Below are 24,387 nucleotides of genomic sequence, written 5' to 3' on the forward strand. Positions count from 1 at the left end.
CTGCTGTGAACATAGGAGTTGCATATGTCTTTTTGAATTATAGTTTTGTCTGGATATACGCCCAGGAGTGAGATTGCTGAATCATATGGTAGCTCTACTTTTAGTTTTTTAAGGAACCTCCATACTATTTTCCATAGTGACTGCACCAATTTATATTCCCACCAACAGTACAGGAGGGTTCTCTTTTCTCCACACCTTCTCCAGCATTTATTATTTATAGACTTTTTAATGATGACCATTCTGACTGGTGTGAGGTGGTACCTCATTTTAATTTTGGTTTGCATTTCTCTATTAATTAATGATGTTGAGCATCTTTTATGAAGTGTTTAACTTTCTTTTTAAAAAAAGTATATTAGATCCGAGAGTGCTTAGAAGTGACAGTTACAACCTTAACTTGAAATGGTTGGTGTAGCTTATTCCTTTTTGCTTCCTCTGGTTCTGTATAAGCATGAATGTTGGCCTGTTCTTACGCTGTTTTATTTTCTGTTAGTATATATAAATGAACATAATGCCCACAACAAAATTTTTGTGATAAAGTAGATATATGATATAAGGCATAGGAACGCTGTGATTCAGGAGAATCGAGTTCTAAGTCCAGCTCAGATCCTCATAGCAGTAGTTGTTAGTTATCTTGGGCAAATCATTGTGTCTTTATGGACCTTAATAGTTACACCTCTAAAATAAATGTTCTGGAACTTCTTATTTAAATTGGTGGATCAAACACCTAAACAAAGAGACCAGGAGGGCAGTAATCAGTGGATATGAAAGCACATTTAACAAGTTTCTGCAAAGGAAATGAGAATAAGTAGATGAGACATTTGCCACAAAGAAGAGAACCTATCTATAGTAGAACTCAAGAGATATTTGGGTCTAGAGGTGCCAGATACAGAAAACAAAGATGAAATGGGTGGCTGGAAATAAGGATGTTAATTAAATATGTGTCAGCAAAACAGTTTTGCTAGATGTCTTCCAGCCTTCCCACCCCATCCCTATGCTCAGCATTTGCCCCTAGACAGTGAGTAAGTAAATGAAAAATTATTAGGCTAGGATCTGGGAAAGGAGAAGCCTAGTCAGAGGAGCCCAGGATTTGAGGTGGTCTTTCCCTTGAGGGCATTTGAAAATTCTGTAGTGGGCAGCTGAGAGATTTGAGAGTCCTTTGGAGTGTCTTGTGGGGCTATAGGAGACAGAGATTGGAGTCCAGGGCCCTCTAAAGGGGTTAGTGAACTTCCTTTGCTTTGAATTGGGTCCAGTAAAGGGCTGCATGCTAGAAGTAAGAACAAACCAGAAAGTAACAGGCTCTTGCAGTCACTGCCGCTTAGCTTCACATCATCTCATTTGCTGAACTCAAGGTGAGGTGAGCCCAAATTGCTAGTGCTTCAAGGTCCAGCAGAAATAAATGTAAATTCTACCTGGAGGAAGACAGCATCATACTTGTTATCAAACTATTTCTAGATAGCAAACAGTTTTGCAAGTTCAAGGTCCAGCACATAGTCAGAAATAACTAGTCACAGAAGGAGATTAGATGACATTCACAAAATTCAACACAAACAACAGAAAAAAGAAACAGATCCATAGGAGTTATTGGCTTTATTGGATCCAAACTTCCAAAGAGCTGTGATGTTATGTTGATAAAAGACAGTATGAAAAATTTTGGGTGGAAAATGAAAACTTGAAAAAACTAAATAGAAATTATAGAACTCTTAAGATATAGTAATTGAAATATGAAGTTAATGGGTGGGTTTAAAAGCGTGTTATTAATAAGTATAACTGAGGAGAGAATTGTGATCTAAAAGATAGATAAGGAGAAAAGTATCCAGAATGAAGGCTGGGGAGACAAAATGGTAGAAACATACAGAAGAGAGGATGTGTTTGTTTTCTATTGCCACATGACAAATTACTGTAAACTTAGGGGTGTAAAACAAAGCAACAACCATTTCTAATTTCATAGTTCTGCGTAGGTCAGAAAGCTGGGTGGGCTTCCCTGGGTTCTCTGCTTGGCGTTTCACAAGGCTGAAATCAAGGTGTCACTGGACCAGGCTCTTATTTGGAGGGTCTGGGGAAGAATCTGCTTTCAAGTGCATTCAGGGTTCTTGGCAGAACCCAGTCCCTTGCAGCTGTAGGTTGGAGGTTTCTATTCCCTTATTGTCTGTCAGCCAGGGACCACTCTGCTCCCATTCCTTCTCAAGACGGAGCCCCCCAACTGCTATCTTGAAGGCAACAATGGCATGTCTCGTCCTCCTCTGGATTCAGATCTCTGACTTTCCCCTCTTCCCAGCCAGCCAGAACAAACTTTGCTTCTAAAGGGCTCTTGTAATTGGATTAGTGCCCCATCCCCACCCCTTCCCTTGTGATCTCCCTTTGGTTGAAATAATATTTAGTTCCCTTATGGGACACAGGTTGAATATACTGCAAGAAAACCAAATGCCTAGAAATCGGTAGAACAAACCACTTCAGAAAACAATTTGGCATTATCTACTAAAATAAAACATGCAGTCCCACTTTTAGCTATCTGCTTGTTAAAAATACGTGCATAGGGTACCCAGAACCATGTACAAGAATGTTTATGACCATGTTTTTTGTAATTGCTTTGCAAACTTAAAATAACGAATATATCTATGAACATTATGTCATATAATCATAATGAAGGAATATTATAGCAGTGGCACAGAATGAGCTGTAGCTTCATCCAACAACGGATATATCTCACAAATACCATGTTGAGTGAAGGAGTCAGACAGTTTCAAAACCAGGCAAAAATAAATGATGCAGGGGCTTGAAGATGCATGTTTAGCAGGTAAAAGCAAGGAAGTGATTCTCATAAAAGTCAGAAGTAGTTACCATCTTTGGAGGGCAGTGAGAATGGTGATTAGTAGGAGATGTGACTAGAGGACTTTGGGGGTGTTGACAAAACATGAATCTCTGTGATAAATCATTGAAATAAGGAACAAAAAAGGAAGCAAAAGAATGAATACCAGACAGGCATAAGCCTTCTGTGTATAACCAACAGCACTCAACTTTGGCAATCCCGAGAGAAAATTGATTTCAAACTTAGAAGACAAACTATCAATCAAGGATAAAAGAAGAGTAAGATAATTTATCTTCCATGCACTTTTTCTCTGAGGAAATTCCCTTAGGATATATTCCAACAAGAAAGAGAATACAAGAATGTATAACAAGTAGCAGTGGAGGCCAGTGCAAAGAATTCCTAGATAGCTGCACATCCGGCGCTGAAACTTCAAGAAAACTGTCTTCCCCTCCAAATGGAATAGATTCCAAACAATAGATAATTTGAGAAAGTACTAGTGACAGGATCTGGTGAGATATATTTGTCTTCTCTTAATAAAAAAAAAAGTTTATTAGAAAAGCTAGAAAAAGTCATCTAAGAAGGAAATTAATTTAAAGTAACATGATGTTTGAGAACTGGTGGAATGTAGGAAGAGAATCCATTTAACCTTAATACTGAAAACAGTCTTGTTCTTTTATGAGTGACAGCAAATCATGTGATCTTTAGAAATGAAATGTAATCCTTACTCTGCAATTAGTAATGTTTACATATGCATACATACATACACTTCATATCTTGATTTTCAACTTTTAGACACATCCTATAGAAGAAACACAGAAGACCTAATTATAGAGACTGAAAGATGTGTTAGCAAACTTGACCATTTAAGACAAATTTGGAGGGGAAGAGAGTAGAGAGCTGGAAGTAAAAGAAGATGAAGTGTAATATTCTCATTTTACATACTGGGCAGCAAGAAATTCCTTTAAAAGTTGATGAAACAAGTTTAGGCATGTTATTTAAAGTTACAACAGTGACCAAGGACAAAATTAAAGATAACATGAGAACAAAAAGCTATGAGGCATCCTTGGGGGTTTCAGATAAGTGACTAAATCCTCAGTTTTCATAATGGGGAGTAAATAGATAATTTCTAAAGTTGATAAATGAGGAAAGAGTGATAAAAGTATATTTTTGGAGTTGAGACATGACAACAGAAGTAAAGCTAGGAGTAATTGAAGATAGCTCCTCTTGGAGTTGAAACTAGGAATGGGGGATGTGTGTTTCCTCAGGTAATTCAGAATTGGTTCATTTGTCTCATTGGACAAAAACTTCTTTGTCCAAAAAAAGATGTGTCTGTTTTTAAATTCTCAAGACTGAGATATATATGTGCTTCCCAGGTGGCTCACTGGTAAAGAATCCAACTGTAATACAGGAGACTTGGGTTCACTCCCTGGGTCAGGAAGATCCCCTAGAGAAGGAAGTGGCAACCCACTCCAGTATTCTTGCCTGGGAAATCCTATGGACAGATGAGCCTGGTGGGCTACAGTCCATGGGGTCACAAAGAGTTAGACACAACTCAGCAACTAAAACAACAACAATTTTATGTATATACACACACACGCATGTATAAGTATACAAATCACACATATATTAATGATTTGTTTCACAGATTTAATTTTAACATTTTGTAATTCATGTGAATATTATATTTGCATATGGGCATGTGATTTTACATCTGTGTATACATGTACACATAATGTGAACTGAGTTAAAGAAAAAACAATTCCAAAGTAACTTGACAGCTTTCAATTTTAAGAAGTTAAAATTGAATTAAGTTTGAGTTTCTTGGCAAACAGATTATTAATAGAAGTGAATAAGTGTAAACAGTGTTATAAACTGAATAGAATAAATAAATAGAAACAGTGTTTTAAATGGTGCTTAGATTCTCAGATGGTCTTTAGCAGCTTTTAACCCCCAATGAGGAGCCAGAAGGTAACAATAACATCAATTGATGCTAGTGCTAGCTTGAAACTAGTACAAAAAGTATTCAATTTTTCCTGTCTATTTTTCTAGGAAACTGAATCGTAAATTTCAGCTGGGAGCTTGAGATGCTAGAAACAGATCCCCTAGAAGATTTTATGTCTTACCATAGTATTAATAGTATGAAGAGGTATTTCTAGTAGAATTTTATATGTATAGCAATTGTTTATGTTAGGGATTTTGTATCTTGGGGATTTACCATGAGCTGAGATTTTGGCTTCTGCTTTCTTTTTAGATTCTTTCATCTAGGAAAAACACAATCAGTCAAAATTTAGATTTATATTACATCCTTCTCAGGAGCTCAAACCATTTTCTCCACTGTGATATTCCAAAATATACTTTATTTCGTGATACCAGTGAGTTTTTTCAACTTATTGACATATTTAAACTGAAGATTTTGTTTCCTGACCAGTCTTATATGCTCTATGTTAAATTACCTGGTTCTGAAGATAATAATCTCAACTAACATAATGAGATATCAGTGTGCAAAGGATTGCTGAATCCCATCCTAGCTGCAGCTGCCAGATCGGTGCCTCTGAAAGGAGTCAGTTCATCCTGCACTGTTAGCCAACTCACTTTGCTCTTCAGGTGTAGAAGTACCCTGAGTGAAAGCAAGCAGGTTTTTCCTTATTTTGTTATTCAGTTAGAAAGATAACACATTGAATGTACATTCTGCATTGCTGTATTTTCCAGAATTATCCTAATGAATTGCTTTTTGTATTTCTTAATTATAGTGCTGCTTTTGATACAGTTCTTGGGATAAATGTTGCAGTCAAGAAACTAAGCCGTCCTTTTCAGAATCAGACTCATGCAAAGAGAGCATATCGTGAACTTGTCCTCTTAAAATGTGTCAATCATAAAAATGTAAGTAATGTCTGTGTTTCCTCTGTATATTTTAATGTTGTCAATGATATGTGATAATCTTCTGGGTCTTTGAAGATACAATGAATTTAGACCTAGTGTAAGCTAGTGATAAGAATACTACTTAAATGTTTATATTTTATTGATAAAATTGTTAATCAACATTGGGGATATTGAGTCAACAAGAGGCCAAGTGGTCCATAGGAATTTAGGTCACTCATTAGGAATGGGAATGTCCTTGTTACCATTTGTTTTTCACTATTTCATTGTGATAAAATGGCAAGAGTATTGACCTGACAAATTGAGAAATAACTAAGTACTTTTTAGGAAAAGACTGTTCTATAAGTAGCTTTTACATATTCATATTTATGGAAATAATTGTTATTAGATGATGCTTTATCCAGGGTAGTTCTATTTGGCAGAGAAAGCATTGTACATTGTAAGGAAAAACTGTATCTCTAGAAAATGAGGTACTCAGGCACGTTTCATGTTCTTTTGATGATCCCTGAGTATTATGTGGAACATGATTTTGATAGCCTTGCCACGTTATAAGATTATAAGATGGTAAGTCTACAAGGGGCTTTGGAGACCCCCTTCCATGTGACTTCTCTTTGTTGCAAAGTTGAGGGGGTAAGTATCTTAAGATCACAGTCAGCTCTGTGTGGCTCCTTTTGTTGTGACATTTCTGCTGGATTTTTCTGTTGTAGGGACAAAAAACTAAGATAATTTCAATCTTTTGAGTCTGTAATTTGAATTTGTTTTTAATTTCTCCAATGCATGCTTTATTTGTTGTTCAGTTGCTAAGTCATGTCCAATTCTTTGCGACCTCATGGACTGCAGCACTCCAGGCTCCCCTGTCCTCCACTATTGCCCAAAGTTTGCTCATATTCATGTCCATTGAGTCAGTGATGCTGTCTGTCCATCTCTTCCTCTGCTTCTCCTTTTGTCTTCAGTCTTTCCCAGCATCAGGATCTTTTCCAATAAGTCAGCTCTTTGCATCAGGTGGCCAAAGTATTGGAGCTTCAGTATCAGTCCTTCCAATAAATATTCAGAGTTGATCTCCATTAAGATTGACTGTCTCAACTCCTTGCAGTCCAAGGAGTCCAAGGCTCCTTGCAGTCCAAGGCTCTCAAGAATCTCCTCCAGCACAACAATTTGAAAGCATCAGTTCTTTGGTGATAAGCCTTCTTTATAGTCAAACTCTTACATCTGTACATAACTACTGGAAAAACCATAGCTTTGACTTTATGGACCTTTCCTAGCAAAGTGATGTCTCTGCTTTTTAACATGCAGGTTTTTGTGTCTAGGTTTGTCACAGTTTTCCTTCCAAGTAGCAAGCATCTTTTAATTTCACGGCTGCAGTCACAGTCTGTGGTGATTTTGGAGCCCAAGAAAAGAAAATCTGTCACTGATTCCATTTTTTCCCTGTCTGTTTGCCATGAAGTGATGGGACCAGATACCATGATCTTGGTTTTTGTTTTTTTAATGTTGAGTTGCAAGCCAGCTTTTTCACTCTCCTCTTTCACCCTCATCAAGAGGTTTTTAGTTCCTCTTTACTTTCTGCCATTAGAGTGATATCATATGCATATCTGAAGTTTTTGATATTTCTCCCAGCAATCTTTATTCTAGCTTGTGATTCATCCAGCTCAGCATTTCGCATGATGTTCTCTGCATAGAAGCTAAATAAGCAGGGTGACAATATACAGCATTATTATACTCCTTTCTCAATTTGGAACCAGTCTGTTGTTCCATGTCCAGTTCTGTTGCTTCTTTACTTGCATACAGGTTTCTCAGGAGACAGGTAAGGTGGTGTGGTATTCCCATCTCTTTGAGAATTTTCCACAGTTTGTTGTGATCTACACAGTCAGAGGCTTTCATGTAGTCAATGAAGAAGAAGCATATTTTTTTCTGGAACTCCTTTGCTTTCTCCATGATCCATCAATCATGACGATTTGATCTCTGGTTCCTTTGCCTCTTTGAAACCCATCTTGTACATCTGGAAGTTCTCAGTTCACGTACTGCTGAAGCCTAGCATGAAGGGTTTTGAGCATAACCTTGTTAGCATGTGAAATGAGCATAATTGTACAGTAGTTTGAACATTCTTTGGCATTGTCCTTCTTTGGAATTAGAATAAAAACTGACTTTTTTTTTTTTTTTTAATAAATTTATTTATTTTAGTTGGGGGCTAATTACTTTACAATATTGTAATAGTTTTTGCCATACATTGACATGAATCAGCCATGGGTTTACATGTGTTCCCCTTCCTGGACCCCCCACCCACCTCCCTCCCCATCCCATCCCTCTGGGTCATCCCATTGCCCCGGCCCTGAGCCCTTGTCTCACGCATTGAACATGGAATGGTGTTCTGTTTCACATATGATAATATACATGTTTCAATGCTATTCTCCCAGAACGTCCCACCCTCACCTTCTCCCTCAGAGTCCATAAAATTGTTCTATGCATCTGTGTCTCTTATGACCTTTTTAGAGTCCTGTGGTCATTGCTAAGTTTTCTAAATTTGCTGCCATAATGAGTGCAGCACTTTAACAGCATCATCTTTTAGGATTTGAAATAACTCATCTGGAATTCTCTCACCTCCACTAGCTTTGATTGTAGTAATGCTTCCTAAGGCCCACTTGACTTGATACTCCAGGATGTCCCATGTCCGGTTCTGTGTATTCTTGCCATCTCTTCTGCTTCTGTTAGATCCTCACCATTTCTGTCCTTCATCATGCCCATCCTTGCATGAAATGTTCCCTCGATATCTCCAGTTTTCTTGAAGAGACCTCTGGTCTTTCCCATTCTGTTGTTTTCCTCTATTTCTTTGCTTGGTTCACTTAAGAAGGCCTTCTTATCTCTCGTTACTATTCTCTGGAACTCTGTATTCATTTGGGTATATCATAAAAACAAAAGTAAAAAAATTTTTCTTAAAAAAATACGGTGGAATGTTGCTAGATCTCATGTACATTAATGAACATAGATATAAACCATTTTTAAATAGCTATATGGTACAAATGCACATAATTCATTTAACCAATTACTTATTATCAAATATTTATATTGTTTCTAGTTTTTTACTTCTATAAGCAGTGCTGCAGTGAACATCCTTATACAGATGACTTCTCTGGCCAAGATCTGGGTCAAAAAGTATGCACATTTCTGGTTTTAATGTATACTGACAAATTGACCTCAAGGAAGACTATCAGTTTTACACTTTCATTGAGTATCTGAGTATGGCTTTTATTTCAGAATACTCCAGAACTTCATATTGTTGATTTTTTTGTTTTACCTTACCAAACTGATAGATGACAAATGATACCTTATTTTTATTTGTGAGGTTGATTTTCTTCCCACATCTCTACCAGCCTTTTATTTTTATTTCTTGAGAGTTTGTTTTCCATGGCCTTTGTACATTTTTCTCTAGAACTGTTGGTTTCTTTCAATGCAGGAGACGCAAGAGATGCAAGGGAGAAAAAAAAAAACAAAACTGGATTCACAATTCAATCTTTATACCAAGATAAACTTAAAATGGAACAAAAATTTAAATCTAAGGCACAAAACCATGAAACATTAAAATATGAATAAACATATCTGTTGCCAGTGCAGGAGATGCAAGAGACACAAGTTCAATCCCTGGGTTGGGATGATCCCCTCAAGTAGGAAATGGCAACCCACTACAGTATTCTTGCCTGGGAAATCCCATGGACAGAGGAGCCTGGTGGGCTACAGTCCATGGGGTCACAAAGAGTCGGACATGACTGAGTGACTGAACACACGCTGATTTATTTCTTATGCATTTAGAGAAGATCTTTGTATATTAAAGCTATCAATCCTCATTTCTTTTCCATTTGACCTAATTTAGGTTGTTTTTGCCATACTGATTTTTGTGGTTGTTTAATGTAATCAAGTCTTGCAGATTTCTTGTCGTGCTTAGAACAGACTTTTCTACACCAGAGTTGTATGAATGTTTTATCCATATTTTAATGTTTCATGGTTTCATGCCTTAGATTTAAGTTTTTGTTCCATTTTAAGTTTGTCTTGGTGTAGAAGTTAAAGTGTCAATCCAGTTTTCTTTTTTCCCCCTTGGCTATCCAGCCACTCCAATCTTCAGTCTTTTATACTGAATAATAAAACTTTCCCTCAGTCATTTGAAATGATTGAGGATGTGTTTTTGATGCTCAAGTATGATGTTTTAACATGTTTGATGTTAAACAAGAATTCATTGTTTAACATTGGAGTACCAGGACCAAAGCCTGTGGTGAGGTCAGCTTTTGAACCCTCTTTAGGTAAATACATAATACTATGAGGCATTTCATCTTTATTATACCAAAAATATAAGCTTAGCCCTCATATTTCAAAACTTTCTAGAAATTTGCACATTATATTTAAGTTTTCAGAGTTAACATATTGCTTTATTTAGTGTTTTTCTACTTGTAATTTCTACTTTTTTATGTTCAAAGTTGGAAAGCATTATGTGTCAAAATTCTGTAATAATAAGTTACTAGGGACACATGAAAGTGATTTGATTAAAAGTGCATCTTATTTCCAAGGCAAGAATCCTAATCATTTAACTTTTGAAATGCTGTATAATAGAATGTTTTGGTAAAAGCAGTAACAGTAATAAAATTACAAAGCTCTGCTGTGATTTTTTTCCTAGTTTTTAATACATTTTAATGTTAAACTTAATTTTTATAGTCAAGTAGAGTTGTTTGACATTCTGAGGTTTAATTTTCTCTTTTCAGATAATTAGTTTGTTAAATGTGTTTACACCACAAAAAACTCTAGAAGAATTTCAAGATGTGTAAGTATAATTTTTATTCAGTAATACACTGTGCATGAAAGATTGAAAATTTAAAAAAGAACATGACTGCTTTTTTTAACTTAGGAAAAGCAGACAATAATACATTTTTAAATGATATTTTAGCCACTTTTCACTATGAAATAGAAACAGTAAGGAAAATGAATAATAATGTTCAACTAGTTGTGCCTATGGACTTCTCAGGTGGCTCTAGTGGTAAAGAACCCGCCTACCAGTGTAGGAGACATAGGAGATCCTGGTTTGATCCCTGAGTGGGGAAGGTGCCCTGGAGGAGGGCATGGCAACCCAGTCCAGTACTCTTGCTTGGAGAATCCCTTGGACAGAGGAGCCTGGCAGGCTACAGTCCATAGAGTTGCAAAGAGTCAGACACGACTGAAGCAACTTAGCATGCACTTGCTTATGCTTATCCCTAGACGGTTATCATTTCTACAACAGATAAAGGATGACTGAAAGTGGATTCCTTGGAGAAGACAGTGCCATTAATGCTGCTGATTTGCTTTACTGAAATATAAAATGTTTTTCTCTAGTCCCCTAAAATCCAAGATTGTAGGGTTTAGTTGTTTATAGTTATTATTTGAAATGGGTAAATGATTAAATATTGTATATTTTCCAAAATCTGAAATAGAATTGTCTTACTAACAATGAAGTGAAATATTAATTTATTATTGAGATATAATGCACAACTTTATCTTAATTGGTTTATTGGTTTATTGGTCTTTATTGGTTTATTCATTCAACAAATATTTGATTGCCAGAAAATTCCCTGGCAGTCCAGTGCTTAGGACGCCATACTTTCAGTTGCACAGCCAAAAGGAAAATTTGATTGCCAGCTGTGTGCTAAGCACTCTCTTGAACTTGGCATACTTAGTGACCAAAAGAGGCAAAAATTCCTTTCATTATTTAAGAATTGTGGATGATCATGTTTCTTCCTAGAGCTTGAAGGAAAACTGGGGAAGATAATCAATATAACAAATAGGTAAATGATGTTATTCATTAGAATGTGGCAAATGTGGAAGAAATGGAGCTGAGTGAGAGGGATCAGAAGTGCTGGGGGTTAGGAGTCAGGCTGCAGTTTTAAGTAGGATAGTTAGGGAAGGACCTCATGGGATTGGTGACATTTGAAGAAGCCTTGAAAGAAATGAGGGAGTTAGTCCTACAGATATTTTGAGAAAGGTAGTATCAAGATAGAAGGAATGGGCTTCCCTGGTGGCTCAGTGCTCAAGAATCTACCTGCCAGTGCAGGAAGCAGGGGTTCAATCTCTGATCCAGGAAGATACTATATGCCACGGAGCAACTAAGCCTGTGTGCCACAACTACTGAGCCAGCTCTCTAACACTTGGGAGCCACAGCTACTGAGCCCACAAGCCCTAGAAGCCGTGTTCCCCAAAAGGAGAAGCCACTGCAGTGAAAAGCCCATGCGCTACAAGAGAGTGCCCACTGCTTGCCACAACTGGGGAAAACCTGTGCATCAGTGAAAACCCAGAACAGCCAAAATTAAAATAAGTGCAGTTATATTTAAAAAGATAGAAGGAACAAGCAGTGTAAAGGAGCAGAAGTGGGAGTGTGCCTGGTGTGTACTCTTGAAGAACAAGAGCCTGGTTGGCTGGATTGAAGGAAGCAGAGGAAAGTAGAAGAGGTCAGCTCGAAGAAGTGGCAGGCCAGACACTGCTGGGCCTCTAGGCCATTGTAAGGACTTCCCTTTACAAGGAAGACTTTCAGTAGAAGAGTGAGTGTATCTAACTTAACATTTTAAAACAATAACTTGGTTTCTGAACTGTATGGGATAGAATACAGAAGACCAGTCAGCAGGCTATTGCAGTAGTTCAGGTGAGAGATTATTGTGGCTACATTTAGACCAAAGGGGTGACAGTGATGGTAAAGGCACAGGATTGGATGTCGACACTGTTTTGAAGATAGAACCCCAGTGTTTGCTCTTAGAGAGCCTGTGTGGTTTGAGAGAAGGAGTTGCTGAGAACAACATTTGGAATTTTGGCTCAGATGCTCACCAGAAAGATAAAAGTTCTCTCAACTGAGATGAGGAAAGCTACAGGAACAACAGATTTGGGGGTGGCGTAGAATCAGGAGCTCAGTTTTGGACGTGGACTTCAAGATGTCTGTTGGGCACCCAAATTGATCTGTGAAGTACTCATTTAGATAAGTGAGCCTGGAGTTCAGGTGGGATATCTCGGCTGAATGTATTAATTTGGGAGTTGACAGTCTATAGATGGTATTTAAAGCCTTGAGGTCAGAAACCAGAGAAGATCATCATGACTATGAGTACAGAAGAGAAAAGAAGGCCAACGAACAGGTGCTGGCACTCCAGCAGTAAGAAGCCAGTGGTAAGAGAAAGTCTCGGTCAGCCAGGATTGTAGGACTAGTCACTGGGTTTAGCAACATGGAAGATGTCAGGAGCCTTGAGGACGGTTTCAGCAAAGTGGTGGGGACAAAAGCCTGATTAAAGTGAGATTAAGGAAAAATGGGAGAGAAAATTGGAGATGATGAGTGTAGATAACCTCTTTGGGGAGTTTTGCTTGCAGGAAGAGCAAACATACAAGATTGTAGCTGGTAGGGGAGGTAAGGTCAAAAGTTTTCTTAAGATGAGAGCAATAACAGCATGGTTTCTGTATTGGTAAGAATGACCCAGTAGCAAAAAATTTTAAATATAGGAGACTGAATATTTGAGATTCTATTTACTATGATACAAAAATTGCTTTTCAAGATACCTTATAAATCAAGATACCTAATAAAAACAAGTTATCTTTTTACTTTAGCCAGTACAGTGACTAGGTAGTAAGTTATTACTTTTTTATAAAATTCTGATTTAATACCATAAAGGAATTTGGATAATTTTCATGTGTACATGGCTGATCATTTATTTCCTCAGGTATTTGGTTATGGAATTAATGGATGCTAACTTATGTCAGGTTATTCACATGGAGCTGGACCATGAAAGAATGTCCTACCTTCTTTACCAGATGCTCTGTGGTATTAAACATCTACATTCAGCTGGTATAATTCATAGAGTAAGTAGTGATACTGTATTGGTTTTTTCCTTTTAATCAAAATCATTTTGTTACTGTAATCTTCAGATACAAAAGAACATATTTTTAAAAAAATTGTCAATGTTGAAAATCCAAATAGACTTTGGGATCATGTTACTTTCTCAAAGATTGTTGAGATTAGAAGACATTTGTGGAACGCCTGGTTTGCCTGGGCCCATCTGGGCCACCCTAGGTGCAGATATGAGCCAGCTGCCCAGACTCATATACAGAAAAATGCTTCTTTTTTTTTAAAGTTTTTATTTGGAAATAACTTAAAACTTAGAGAAAAATTGCAAGAATATGACAAAGAACTTCCAAATACTATTTACCCAGATATCCCTGGTGTTAATAGTTTTGTCATACTTGAAATCCTGTTTTTAGTGCAAAGAATTTGAATTTGGGATGGGGGAAAGTTAAAGGCCAAGTAGTATATGATACAGTTGCTCTAGAAGTTTTATATGAGTTATTGCCCAAGTATTCATTTCTTACATCATAAAATTCTACCACTCCAGCATCCCAACCATACTGATAGGAACTCTTGGAAAGGCTCCAGGCAGACCTCTTGACTAGGCCAAGGCTGGAATTTGAATGGTGGTGTTGCCTGTCAGGGAGTAAGTATTTAAAAACCAGAGAGATGTTCTCTAAGGTGGTTTTATGAGCTTTTGTTATTCTTTGATTTGTACCACTGTGTAAAGAGATCATGATAAAGTTTTTGTTTGTTTCTTTGTTGTTTTTGGGGTTTTTTTTAGCAACTAAAGTATTGAGTGAGACTAGAGGCAGAGATAATAATAGTTTTATTGAAAGCATTCTTAGCATTCCTTAAATAATTACTATATTGATTTTGTTGACTGTCTTTTGATATAATGTTTCAATAGAAAAAGTTGTATTTTCTGTGAACTAAAGTCTGTAGGGGGAAGATGTAAGACAAGAACAATGAAGCCTTTTCATACAAAAAAGAACAGAGAGATTTTTGATGGTATAGTAGTAGTAATTCTTTTGAATCTGTTGGGTGGTTCCATCACAGCCACTGAACAGAGGTCTAACACAGTAGCAGAGCCCACAGTTCAGAGAGGGCCAAACCCTTGCCCATTGTGAACATGAGGCCTGAGGCCTAAGTGAGGTCTGCCACCTGAGACCAGCCTGGGCCCTCCCAGTACCTACTGAGGGCCTGCCGCAAAGATTCCTGACCAGTCTTCAGTCATTTAAATAACAGCCATTGCTGCTGCCATGTGGTCAGTTAAAATAATATAAATTAAGTTGATGAATTTGCTTTAAAAATAGTGACACTAGTCATTTTAATTAAAAATTAAGATTTCCTAGCATACCATTCTATTTCTTTTCCTAAAATATTCACAGACCTTTATGTAAATTAAGGCACTCTTATTTTATTTCTCTTAAATACATGTTATATTAAAGTCTTGCCTGAGAATAAGTTCTCGGATAATTAGGCTTCATTATGTTAAGCTTTATTAATTTTGCACAAGCAAATGGTTTGTCTTGCTTGTGTCTCCCCTCTTGGGCCCAGACATACATGGGGAAGCAATATCCTCTCGTTTCATGGGTGCCTGGTAAGAGCTGTAGCATACACGTGCCTAGGTTCCATGGTGTTTGGTCCCTGCAGTGTAGGCCCACACCTGCAGACCAGAAAGTCACATAGGCTCAAGGAAGTTTTTGGTTTGCCCAGCATGATTTCGCCACCCACCTCTCCATCCTGTTTATCTCCCCACTGGCTCTCCCTCCCCTTGTCCTATACCCTCCTGTTCACACATTAGTGGACCTGCCGGACTTTGTGTTTCCTTGAAAGTACCATGTGCACATTGTGGAAAAGGTAGATAAGGCCCCTGTTTGCACACTCACCACTCCTCCAGGTCACAAGAGGTGATCAACTACAGTTACCCTTTACCCTGTTAATGGTCTCCTGTGAACTCTTCCTGTCCTTTTTTCTGTATACTATGCCATAGACGGATAAGGAAGTGGCAACCCACTCTAGTATTCTTGCCTGGAGAATCCCATGGACAGAAGAGCCTGGTGGGCTGCCGTCTATGGGGTCGCACAGAGTCAGGCACTACTGAAGCGACTTAGCAGCAGCCCATAGACAAAACGTGGTCCACTGGAGAAGGGAATGGCAAACCACTTCAGTATTCTTGCCTTGAGAACCCCATGAACAGTATGAAAAGGCAAAATGATAGGACACTGAAAGATGAACTCCCCAGGTCGGTAGGTGCCCAGTATGCTACTGGAGATCAGCGGAGAAATAACACCACAAAGAATGAAGAGATGGAGCCAAAGCAGAAACAACACCCAGTTGTGGATGTGACTGGTGATGGAAGCAAGGTCCAATGCTGTAAAGAGCAATATTGCATAGGAACCTGGAATGTTAGGTCCATGAATGAAGGCAAATTGGAAATGGTCAAACAGGAGATGGCAAGAGTGAACATCGGCATTTTGGGAATCAGCAAACTAATATGGACTGGAATGGGTGAATTTAACTCAGATGACCATTATATCTACACTGTGGGCAAGAATTCCTTAGAAGAAATGGAGTAGCCCTAATAGTCAACAAAAAGAGTCCAAAATGCAGTACTTGGATGCAATCTCAAAAACGACAGAATGATCTGTTTGTTTCCAAGGCAACCCATTCAATATCACAGTAATCCAAGTCTATGCCCTGACCAGAAGTGCTGAAGAAGCTGAAGTTGAACGATTCTATGAAGACCTATAAGACCTTCTAGAACTAACACCCAAAAAAGATGTCCTTTTCATTACAGGAGACTGGAATGCAAAAGTAGGAAGTTAAGAGATGCCTGGAGTAACAGGAAAATTTGGCCCTGGAGTACAAAACGAAGCAGGTCAAAGGCTAACAGTTTTGCCAAGAGAACCCACTGGTCATAGCAAACACTCTCTTCCAACAACACAAGAGAAGACTCTACACATGGACATCACCAGATGGTCAACACCGAAATCAGATTGATTATATTCTTTGCAGCCAAAGATGGAGAAGCTCTATACAGCCAGCAAAAACAAGACTGGGAGCTGACTGTGGCTTAGATCATGAACTGCTTATTGCCAAATTCAGACTGAAATTGAAGAAAGTAGGGAAAACCACTAAACCATTCAGGTATGACCTAAATTAAATCCCTAACGATTATATAGTGGAAGTGACAAACAGATTCAAAGGATTAGATCTGATAGAGTGCCTGATGAACTATGGATGGAGGTTTGTGACATGGTACAGAAGACAGGGATCAAGACCATCCCCAAGAAAAAGAAATGCAAAAAAGAAAAATGGCTGTCTGAGGAGGCCTTACAAATACCTGTGAAAAGACGAGAAGCAAAAAGCAAAGGAGAAAAGGAAAGATACACCCATTTGAATGCAGAGTTCCGAAGAATAGAAAGGAGAGATAAGAAAGCCTTCGTCAGTGATCAATGCAAAGAAATAGAGGAAACCAATAGGATGGGAAAGACTAGCAATCTCTTCAAGAAAATTAGAGATACCAAGGGAGCATTTCATGCAAAGATGGGCTCAATAAGGGACAGAAATGGTATGGACCTAACAGAAGAAGATATTTAGAAAAGGTAGCAAGAATACACAGAAGAACTGTGCAAAAAAGATTGTCACGACCCAGATAATCAGTGTGGTGTGATCACTCACCTATAGCCAGTCATCCTGGAATGTGAAGTCAAGTGGGCCTTAGGAAGCATCACTATGAACAAAGCTAGTAGAGGTGATGGAATTCCAGTTGAGCTATTCAAATCCTAAAAGATGATGCCGTGAAAGTGCTTCACTTGATATGCCAGCAAATTTGGAAAACTCAGCAGTGGCCACAGGACTGGAAAGGGTCAGTTTTCATCCCAATCCCAAAGAAAGGCAATGCCAAAGAATGCTCAAACTACCGCACAATTGCACTCATCTCACACGCTAGTAAAGTAATGCTCAAAATTCTCCAAGCCAGGCTTCAACAGTACATGAACTGTGAACTTCCAGATGTTCAAGCTGGATTTAGAAAAGGCAGAGGAACCAGAAATTGCCAACATCTGTTGGATCATCGAAAAAACAAGAGAGTTCCAGAAAAACATCTATTTCTGCTTGATTGACTATGACAAAGCCTTTGACTGTGTGCATCACAATAAACTGGACAATTCTGAAAGAGGTGGGCATACCAGACCACCTGACCTGCCTCTTGAGAAATCTGTATGCAGGTCAGGAAGCAACAGTTAGAACTGGACATGGAACAACAGACTGGTTCCAAATAGGAAAAGGAGTATGTCAAGGCTATATATTGTCACCTTGCTTATTTAACTTATATACAGAGTACATCATGAGAAATGCTGGGCTGGATGAAACACAAGCTGGAATCACGATTGCCAGGAGAAATATCAATAACCTCAGATATGCAGATGACACCACCCTTCTGGCAGAAAGTGAAGAAGAACTAAAGAGCCTCTTGATGAAGGTGAAAGAGGAGAGTGAAAAAGTTGGCTTAAAGCTCAACATTCAGAAAACTAAGATCATGGCATCCGGTCCCATCACTTCATGGCAAATAGATGGGAAACAGTGGAAACAGTGAGAGACTTTATTTTTTTGGGCTCCAAAATCACTGCAGATGGTGACTGCAGCCATGAAATTAAAAGACACTTACTCCTTGGAAGGAAAGTTATGATCAACCTAGACAACATATTAAAAAGCAGAGACATTACTTTGCCAACAAAGGTCCATCTAGTCAGGGTTATGGTTTTTCAGTGGTCATGTATGGATGTGAGTGTTGGACTATAAAGAAAGCTGAGCGCTGAAGAATTGATGCTTTTGAAGTATGGTGTTGGAGAAGACTCTTGAGAGTCCCTTGGACTGCAAGGAGATCCAACCAGTCCATCCTAAAGGAAATCAGTCCTAAATAGTCATTGGAAGGACTGATGCTGAAGCTGAAACTCCGGTACTTTGGTTACCTGATGCGAAGAGCTGACTCATTTGAAAAGACCCTGATACTGGGAAAGATTGAAGGTGGAAGGAGAAGGGGACAACAGAGCATGAGATGGTTGGATGGCATCACCAACTCAGTGGACATGAGTTTGAGTAAGCTCTGGGAGTTGGTGATGGAAAGGGAGGCCTGGCATGCTGCAGTCCATGGAGTCGCAAAGAGTTGAACACGACTGAGCGACTGAAATGAATTGAAACCATAGGCATAGATACACATGTTCATTTTTGCTTACTAAGATGGTTTCCTACTAAACATAAAATTTAATTACTTGAAATATAAAACAGCTGTAATCCTACCACTTTTATGTTGTATAATTAAAAACAAATGGAAAGGAAAGTCCCTCAGCCCTCATTGTCACCTGGAGGAGGCCATTGATGGCATTTGAGTATGTTTTCTTCCTGACTTTACACTGATACATCTTTCTTACCTAATACCAGCATATCTGTTTATACTGAAGTCCTTTATAACTTATATTTTTAAAAACTAGGATCATCTTGTACATGATTGTTCTGCAACATGCTGAATGAGTTGGTCAATCTGTTTTTTTTTTTCATTTTTATCAAGGATAACTTATTAAAAAAGAACCCCTACCTCCTCCCTCCTATTTCTCTCTCCCCGGAAGCACTCATTCAGTTCTTTTAGCTGTTCTTTTGGTGTTTATCTCCATATCTTGAAATAATATGATTAGATCTCTATTTGTTGATCTTTCTTCAGTTTGGGGCATAAGGTACTGATTTATCTCTTTTTCACTCCCCTGTCCTCCCAGTATAGTTACAGTATAATTGGTTTAGATCAGATGTCAGTTTTACATCATCAGGACCTATAAACACTTTTCACAGTTAAGCTTATATTTATACCATGATTATATTTCTTTTCCTTTCAACTTTTTGTCCCTAGAGTTAACAACACTTGTCTTTCACTTGTTAGAGTTGTGGTCTTTGTTGTTTGTTTCAAAGAGGAAGCAGTTTTCCATGTCTTTACTGCTGGTTAAACCGTATGCTTTCTGCCAGGTGTCTAAGTGTTCTCTCGCTTCATATGGCTTAGCTGTTTCATTGGTTTGATTGTCTTGTGGAACCTCAGCCCTGCTCACATCTGGACCGGCCACCCCCATACCTGATGCCAAGCCCTTATCCTGGCCTCGCCTCAGCACTTTCCGGGGGATTTCCTTCACCTCTCTCTGCTTCCTGACCCCCATCTCTCCTTTGTTTTGGTGGGACATATCCTCCAGTAGCTTCCCCAAAGTGGTGAATGGAAAGTAAAGTTTTTGAGATCTCAGGTATCTGAAACTCTTCTTCTGCCCTATCACATGATTAATGATTTGGTTGGATATAAAATTCTTAGTTACAAATCAGTTGCCCTCTGAGGTATAAGTACTGTACCATTGTAGTGTAGTGTTGTATGGCTTTTGAACTTTCTGATGCCATTCTTATTACAGTTCCTTTGCAGATACCCTGGTCTGGGTTTTGTTTTTATCTCTGGAAACATCTTTTAAAGTTTATTTCTTGTATTCTGAAATGTTATGGTGATGTGCCTTCAGATGGAAATTTTTTTCATTAATTGTGTGGGCACTTCAGTCTGGAAGGACATGCCCTAGAGTTCTGGGAAATTTGCATTATTTCTTTCAGAATAGAAACGTGTTCTTTATTCTGTCTTTCTCTGAAGTACCAGTTAGTTGCAGCTCTTTTTTATCTTTAAAAGTTCCTTTTTATAGCATTTTGTTCTTTTTTTTAATTGGAATATGATTGATTTACAATATTGTATTAGTTTCAAGTGTACAGCCTAGTGATTTAGTATTTTTGGAGAGTATATTCTATTATAGGTTGTTATAAGGTAATGGGTATAATTCCTTGTGCTGTACAGTATATCCTTGTTGCTTCCTTTATATATCTACTTTATATATGGTAGTTTTATCTGTTAATCCCAAACCCCTAAATTGTCCCTCCCCACTTCCCTCTCCCTTTTGTTAACCACAAATTTGTTTCCTATATCTGTGAGTCTGTTTCTATTTTGTATATACATTTATGTGCATCATTTTTTAGATTCCAAGTGATTGATATCATATAGTGTTTGTCTTTCTCTGACTTACTTCACTAAACATAATATGCTGTAGGTCCATTTACATTGCCGCAAATGGCAATATTTCATTCGCTTTTATGACTGAGTAATAATCCATTATCTATCTATCTATCTATATATGCGCTTAGTCACTCAGTCATGTCCAACTCTTTGCAACCCTTTGGACTGTAGCCACCAGGCTCCTCTGTCCATGGGATTTTTCAATCACAAATACTGGAGTAGTTTGCCATTTTCCTCATCCAGGGGATCTTCCCAACCCAGGGATTGAACCTGCATCTCCTGCATTGCAGGCAGATTCTTTACCTGCTGAGCCATCACAGAAGCCCATATATATATACATACAATCATACAGCACATCTTCTTATTCAGTTATGTTAATAAGCACTTCCTTGGGTTGCTTCCCTGTCTTGGCTGTGGGAAATAGCATTTTCTTCTTGCATGGAGGCACTGTCATCTCTACAAGGCTAGAATTTCTTTGAAGTTTTTTTTTCTATTAAATGATGGTTTTACTGTTACAGAATTGTGTTATTTTCTGTTGATCAATCATGATACAATGGTATTAAGTGAATAATAGTTACATAATCACAATATTAAAAGATGTTTATCAGTTTTCACAATCAATATCCAGACCAAAAAAAAGATAATTACAATTGCAAGCCATAATAGAAACATGATTAACCTAACAATATAAGATAATTACATACAATTTGGAGGGGTTAAGTAAAGTAATGTGGTAAGTGAAAGTGCATAGAGGCACATGTTTTCATCCACCCAGCTGGTCTGTCTTTTGATTGGTTCATTTAATCCATTCACATTTAAGGTAATTTTCAATATGTATGTCTGTATAGTCAAAACTTCTCTTGTGTTGTTGGAACAGGGTGTTTGCTATTACCAGTGCGTTCTCGTGGCAAAACTCTATTAGCCTTTGCCCTGCTTCATTCTGTACTCCAAGGCCAAACCTGCCTGTTACGCCAGGTGTTTCTTGACTTCCTACTTTTGCATTCCAGTCCCCTATAATGAAAAGGACATCTTTTTTGGGTGTTAGTTCTAGAAGGTCTTGTAGGTCTTCATAGAATCGTTCAACTTCAGCTTCTTCAGCGTTACTGGTCGGGGCATAGACTTGGATTACCGTGATATTGAATGGTTTGCCTTGAAAGCGAACAGAGATCATTCTGTCGTTTTTGAGATTGCATCCAAGTACTGCATTTTGGACTCTTTTGTTGACCATGATGGCTACTCCATTTCTTCTAAGGGATTCTTGCCCACAGTAGTAGATATAATGGTCATCTGAGTTAAATTCACCCATTCCAGTCCATCTTAGTTCGCTGATTCCTAGAATGTCAACGTTCACTCTTGCCATCTCCTGTTTGACCACTTCCAATTTGCCTTCATTCATGGACCTAACATTCCAGGTTCCTATGCAATATTGCTCTTTACAGCATCGGACTTTGCGTCTATCACCAGTCACATCCACAGTTGGGTATTGTTTTTGCTTTGGCTCCATCCCATCATTCTTTCTGGAGTTATTTCTCCACTGATCTCCATTAGCATATTGGGCACCTACTGACCTGGGGAGTTCATCTTTCAGTGTCCTATCCTTTTGCCTTTTCATACTGTTCATGGGGTTCTCAAGGCAAGAATACTGAAGTGGTTTGCCATGCCCTTCTCCAGTGGACCACAATCTGTCAGATGTGTCAGACCAGATGGTCAACACCGAAATCAGATTGATTATATTCTTTGCAGCCAAAGATGGAGAAGCTCTATACAGTCAGCAAAAACAAGACCGGGAGCAGACTGTGGCTCAGATCATGAACTGCTTATTGCCAAATTCAGACTTAAATTGAAGAAAGTAGGGAAAACCACTAGACCATTCAGGTATGACCTAGATCAAATCCCTTATGAGTATACAGTGGAAGTGACAAATAGATTTAAGGGACTAGACCTGATAGACAGAATGCCTGATGAACTATGGACAGAGGTTCGTGACATTGTACAGGAGACAGGGATCAAGAAAATCCCCATGGAAAAGAAATGCAAAAAAGCAAAATGGCTGTCTGAGGAGGCCTTACAGATAGCTGGGAAGAGAAGAGAAGCAAAAAGCAAAGGAGAAAAGGAAAGATATTCTCATCTGAATGCAGCGTTCCAAAGAATAGCAAGGAGAGATAAGAAAGCCTTCCTCAGCGATCAGTGCAAACAAATAGAGGAAAACAACAGATTGGGAAAGATTAGAGACCTCTTCAAGAAAATTAGAGATACCAAGGGAACATTTCACGCAAAGATAGGCTCGATAAAGGACAGAAATGGTATGGACCTAACAGAAGCAGAAGATATTAAGAAGAGGTGGCAAGAATACACAGAAGAACTGTACAAAAAAGATCTTCATGACCCAGATAATCACGATGGTGTGATCACTCACCTAGAGCCAGACATCCTGGAATGTGAAGTCAAGTGGGCCTTAGAAAGCATCACTACGAACAAAGCTAGTGGAGGTGATGGAATTCCAGTTGAGCTATTTCAAATCCTCAAAGGTGATGCTGTGAAAGTGCTGCACTCGATATGCCAGCAAATTTGGAAAACTCAGTAGTGGCCACAGGACTGGAAGAGGTCAGTCCTCGTTCCAATCCCAAAGAAAGGCAATGCCAAAGAATGCTCAAACTACCTCACAATTGCACTCATCTCACATGCTAGTAAAGTAATGCTCAAAATTCTCCAAGCCAGGCTTCAGCAATATGTGAACTGTGACCTTCCAGATGTTCAAGCTGGTTTTAGAAAAGGCAGAGGAACCAGAGATCAAATTGCCAATATCCGCTGGATCATCAAAAAAGCAAGAGAGTTCCAGAAAAACATCTATTTCTGCTTTATTGACTATGCCAAAGCCTTTGACTGTGTGGATCACAATAAACTGTGGAAAATTCTGAAAGAGATGGGAATACCAGATCATCTGACCTGTCTCTTGAGAAACCTGTATGCAGGTCAGGAAGCAACAGTTAGAACTGGACATGGAACAACAGACTGGTTCCAAATAGGAAAAGGAGTACGTCAAGGCTGTATATTGTCACCCTGCTTATTTAACTTATATGCAGAGTACATCATGAGAGACGCTGGGCTGGAAGAAATACAAGCTGGAATCAAGATTGCCGGGAGAAATATCAATAACCTCAGATATGCGGATGACACCACCCTTATGGCAGAAAGTGAAGAAGAACTAAAGAGCCTCTTGATGAAGGTGAAGGAGGAGAGTGAAAAAGTTGGCTTAAAGCTCAACGTTCAGAAAACTAAGATCATGGCATCTGGTCCCATCACTCCATGGGAAATAGATGGGGAAACAGTGGAAACAGTGTCAGACTTTACTTTTTTGGGCTCCAGAATCACTGCTGATGGTGACTGCAGCCATGAAATTAAAAGACGCTTACTACTTGGAAGGAAGGTTATGGCCAACCTAGATAGCATGTTTAAAAGCAGAGACATTACTTTGCCAACAAAAGTCCGTCTAGTCAAGACTATGGTTTTTCCAGTGGTCATGTATGGATGTGAGAGTTGGACGGTGAAGAAAGCTGAGCGCCGCAGAATTGATGCTTTTGAACTGTGGTGTTGGAGAAGACTCTTGAGAGCCCCTTGGACTGCAAGGAGATCCAATCAATCCATCCTAAAGGAGATCAATCCTGGGTGTTCATTGGAAGGTCTGATGTTGAAGCTGAAGCTCCAATACTTTGGCCACCTCACGCGAAGGGTAGACTCATTGGAAAAGACCCTAATGCTGGGTAGGATTGGGGGCGGGAGGAGAAGGGGACA

At 38.6% G+C, this 24,387-nt stretch overlaps 1 protein-coding gene across 14 annotated transcripts in view; it reads left to right on the forward strand.

Annotated features, from left to right (window-relative positions):
* MAPK9 (mitogen-activated protein kinase 9) overlaps positions 1-24,387 on the forward strand; it is a 71,441-nt gene that overhangs the window by 19,590 nt on the left and 27,464 nt on the right. For 11 of the 14 annotated variants that reach the window (XM_081497583.1, XM_081497588.1, XM_081497585.1 and 8 more), the window contains 3 exons: positions 5,557-5,686; positions 10,426-10,484; positions 13,387-13,525. In XM_081497583.1, the coding sequence (XP_081353709.1) occupies positions 5,557-5,686; positions 10,426-10,484; positions 13,387-13,525 (328 nt within the window). The remainder of the gene's footprint in view (positions 1-5,556; positions 5,687-10,425; positions 10,485-13,386; positions 13,526-24,387) is intronic. The other 3 variants (XM_081497594.1, XM_081497591.1, XM_081497592.1) reach the window with 1 other exon arrangement.

Source organism: Giraffa tippelskirchi, chromosome 6 (genome assembly GCF_054371585.1).
Source record: "Giraffa tippelskirchi isolate mGirTip1 chromosome 6, T2T-mGirTip1v1.2.pri, whole genome shotgun sequence".
NCBI lineage: Eukaryota > Metazoa > Chordata > Mammalia > Artiodactyla > Giraffidae > Giraffa > Giraffa tippelskirchi.